The sequence below is a fragment of the Orycteropus afer genome, unplaced genomic scaffold, assembly GCF_000298275.1.
Source record: "Orycteropus afer afer isolate SDZICR_OR568_19922 unplaced genomic scaffold, OryAfe1.0 scaffold00272, whole genome shotgun sequence".
NCBI lineage: Eukaryota > Metazoa > Chordata > Mammalia > Tubulidentata > Orycteropodidae > Orycteropus > Orycteropus afer.
In genome coordinates this window covers 3,984,415-3,987,922 of record NW_006921859.1, presented here as the reverse complement: position 1 = coordinate 3,987,922, position 3,508 = coordinate 3,984,415, and the positions used below count along the sequence as shown (strand labels likewise).

The window sequence follows — 3,508 nt, the reverse complement described above, 5'->3', positions numbered from 1 at the left end:
CTGTACCAGTCGCTAGGACTAATTGTTTCCATGAATGTTTGGTTTTCTTCATTCTTCTTTGCTCTGGATGAGGAGAGACCCATCATTGCATCTAGATGGCTGCTTGCAAGCTTTTAAGATCCCAGTTGCTACTCACCAAAGTAGGATGTGGAACAATGTTTCGTGTAGTATGTTATGCCAATTTTGACCTCTTTTTGTTTTTCCGTGACATTTACTCATCTTCTTGTGATTCTAGGTCCATAGATCCAACCGTCCAATCATCTGCAAGGGCTGCAGAAGAACCTTTACAAGTCACCTGTCACAGGGGCTGCGGCGTTTTGGGCTTTGTGACAGCTGCACCTGTGTTACAGACACACATGATAATGACAAGAACTTGATGCCCATAAACCTCAGCCTGGTGGAGGCTTCCTCAGAAAGCCAAGAAAAGAGTGACACAGACAGTGACTGGCCCATCTATGTGGAGTCTGGTGAGGAGAATGACCCTGTCAGAGACGATTCTGATGACAAACCTCAAATTCAACCCAGCTTCTCAGATCGAGAGACACTTACGTAGCAATTAATTGGCAGAGAAGAGGTTTTAGAATTTGTTACTGCTTATTTTGTGGTTGAAAGTCACCCATTTGTCCAATTTTGTGGAACGTTGAAAGGTACAATTTTTCACTGTTATTGTAATAATTGCATTTTTGTTAGCCTACGTGATGGTGGTGGTTGGATTTTGTGACTCAAATGACGAATAATTTTTTAGTGTGGTGCCCTTGTTTCTGGGGACTTTGCCAGCCACTCCTTAATTCTGGGTAAATCAAGGTTGGTGCTGAGGCTTCCTGGTTTTCCTGCTCTGCACCCAAATTCTAGTTAAGAGAGAGACAAGAAAGTCTCCATGCTTGTCTTCATGTTGTCTTGTTCCACCACATTCCCTTGTCTTTACCCTCTTTTCTTTGAAAAGGTGGGCAAGAGTACATTGCATTTTAGGGCCCATTGTATATTTACCAAACCTCTCCTAATGAATTCTGTTTTAATTTTCTGGTGAAGTATTAAACAGAAAGCTTAATCCATATAAAGCATGCCGGGCTATTTGACTACATGACGGGAAAAGGTACTTTCTGACTCTGTGACTGCAATTTTAAAGGCTGGGAGTCTCTGTGTACAGACAAGCATGGAATTCAACTGAAAGGCTCATTACAGCACCCTGACTTGCAGAGTTGAATTAAATTTTAAGTAGCCTTGAGATAGAGGCTGTGTGTGGGCTGAGGTCTGGGTGGTCTCCCTGTCTAGTTTGGTATTTGGCACTTCTACATGAACAAATAACCTGCTCTATGATCATAAAACTAGTCATTTGAGCAAAACCTAAAATGCCCCACCCTACCTTTTTCTAGCAGTTTCTAAGTGCCAATACTGGGTAACCTGGAAATGTAGCTGCCATAAAATATCCAAAATAAATTTTAAGAGAAACCCTTTTATCTTCCTTCAATTTTAGTAGACTTATTCTTCTGCCTCTTGAACAAAAAAAATAAATCTAAAAACATTGTAAATTGGCTTGTACGTGTTAGTCATTGAAGAGTTAGAAAAGTGTTTATACTTCTCACAGACTAGGGTTAGTCTGTGAGGTGTTGTTAGTGAATTGTTTGCTACTGGTCTTCATTGAAAGGAGCTCTGGTGGTGTAGTGGTTTAGGCAGTTGGCTGCTAACCAAAATGTTGGTAGTTCAAACTGACTAGCTGCTCCACAGAAGAAAGATGAGACAGTCTGCTTCTATAAAGATTTACAGCCTTAGAAACCCAGTAGGGATTACTATGAGTCAGAATCAACTCGATGGCAGTGGATTTGGTTTTTGATTTGGTCTCCATTGAGGAAAGTCAGAAATAAAGAGTAAATGTAGAAATTTCCATGACAATTTGACATTGCTGTGACACTCAAAACGTGTGAACAGTGGCCTAGCCTTGTTGAATAGGGTATGGACCGGTTTGGGTATGGTCAATTCTGGTGAGTTACGTAGTACATCTGTACCCATTTAGTGGGTAGAGGCTAGAGATCCTGTTAAACATCCTACAGTGTACAGGACGGCCTCTCATGGCAAAGAATTATCCAGTTCAAAATATCAGTAGTACGGAGGTTGAGAAGCCCTCCCTGCTATAAGATAAAGTAGGATTTTTAAAATGACCTTTAATGAATGAAACTAATTTTGTGTTACATTTTAGTCTACCTTTTACCTTTGTAACATTTAATAGGCCCTGATGTTCCGACAAGTTTTAGAAAATAGTGGATTAGCAAAAGGGGGAGCTGGGGTTAGGATGGTTCAGATCTTGTCCAAGGTCTGATTAGGTTTGGATGTGGGGTCTGATTAGGTTTGGATGTGGAAACTGAGAAATTTTGATTCTTATGGATATACTCAGAACCATTACTAGGCTGTGATCACTTTATTAATTGTTAAAGTAGAAGTATCCTTGGGATAAAAACAGAATGTGAAGCTAACTGTTTGAATAATTCCCCTTTGTCCATAATATCTCAGATTGTTGCATTCTTGGTTTGCTGTTTTGGGTTTGTTTGTTGGCATTGGTAGAGGAGATACTTCCTTTGTCTAGACTATCAGGTTGTAAACTGGTTCTCGTTTTAAATTTATATTCATGTTTTGGTGGTCAGTATTTATAATTTGTACAGTATCTTCAAGGTTTAAATCATGGAGTTAGTGATATTTATAAGAAGTAAGTTCACAGTTTTTTTTTTTTTTTTTGGCTGAAGGTAATTCAAAATGATATTTCAAAAATGGTTGCAGCAGTATATCAACAGGGAACTGCCAGAAATTCAAGCCAGATTCAGAAGAGGATGTGGAATAAGGGATATCATTGCTGATGTCAGATTGGCTGAAAGCAAAGAATACCAGAAAGATGTTTATTTGTGTTTTATTGACTATGCAAAGGCATTCAGCTGTGTAGATCATAACAAATTATGGATAACATTACATAAATGAGAATTCTAGAACACTTAATTACGCTTATGAGGAACCTGTACGTAGACCAAGAGGCTGCCATTTGAACAGAACACAGGGATACTGCATGGTTTAAAATCAGGGAAGATATGTGTCAGAGTTGTATCCTTTCTTGTATACTTGTTCAATCTGTATGCTGAGCAAATAATCCGAGAAGTTGGACTAGATGAAGAAGAACGCAGCATCAGGTTTGGAGAAAGACTCATTAACAAACAGCCTGTGATATGAGAATGACACAACCTTGCTTGCTGGAAGTGAAGATGACTTGAAGCACCTACTGATGAAGATCAAAGATACAGCCTTTAGTACAGATTGTACATCAACAGGAAGAGAACAGAAATCCTCACAGCTGGACCAATAGGCAACAATCGTGATAACATAGAAAAGATTGAACTTGTCAAGGATTTCATTTTACTTGGCTCCACAGTCAGTGACCATGGGAAGCAGCAGCCAAGATATCAAATGATGTATTGCATTGGACAAATCTGCTGCAGATGACTTCTTTAAAGTGTTAAAGAGCAAAGAT

At 39.2% G+C, this 3,508-nt stretch overlaps 1 protein-coding gene across 1 annotated transcript in view; it reads left to right on the top strand.

Moving 5' to 3' along the window:
- ZBTB8B (zinc finger and BTB domain containing 8B) overlaps window positions 1-553 on the top strand; it is a 15,541-nt gene extending 14,988 nt beyond the window's left edge. The window contains exon 3 of the mRNA XM_007950438.1: window positions 236-553. Within this exon, the coding sequence (XP_007948629.1) occupies window positions 236-553 (318 nt within the window). The remainder of the gene's footprint in view (window positions 1-235) is intronic.
- Window positions 554-3,508: the final 2,955 nt, after the last annotated feature.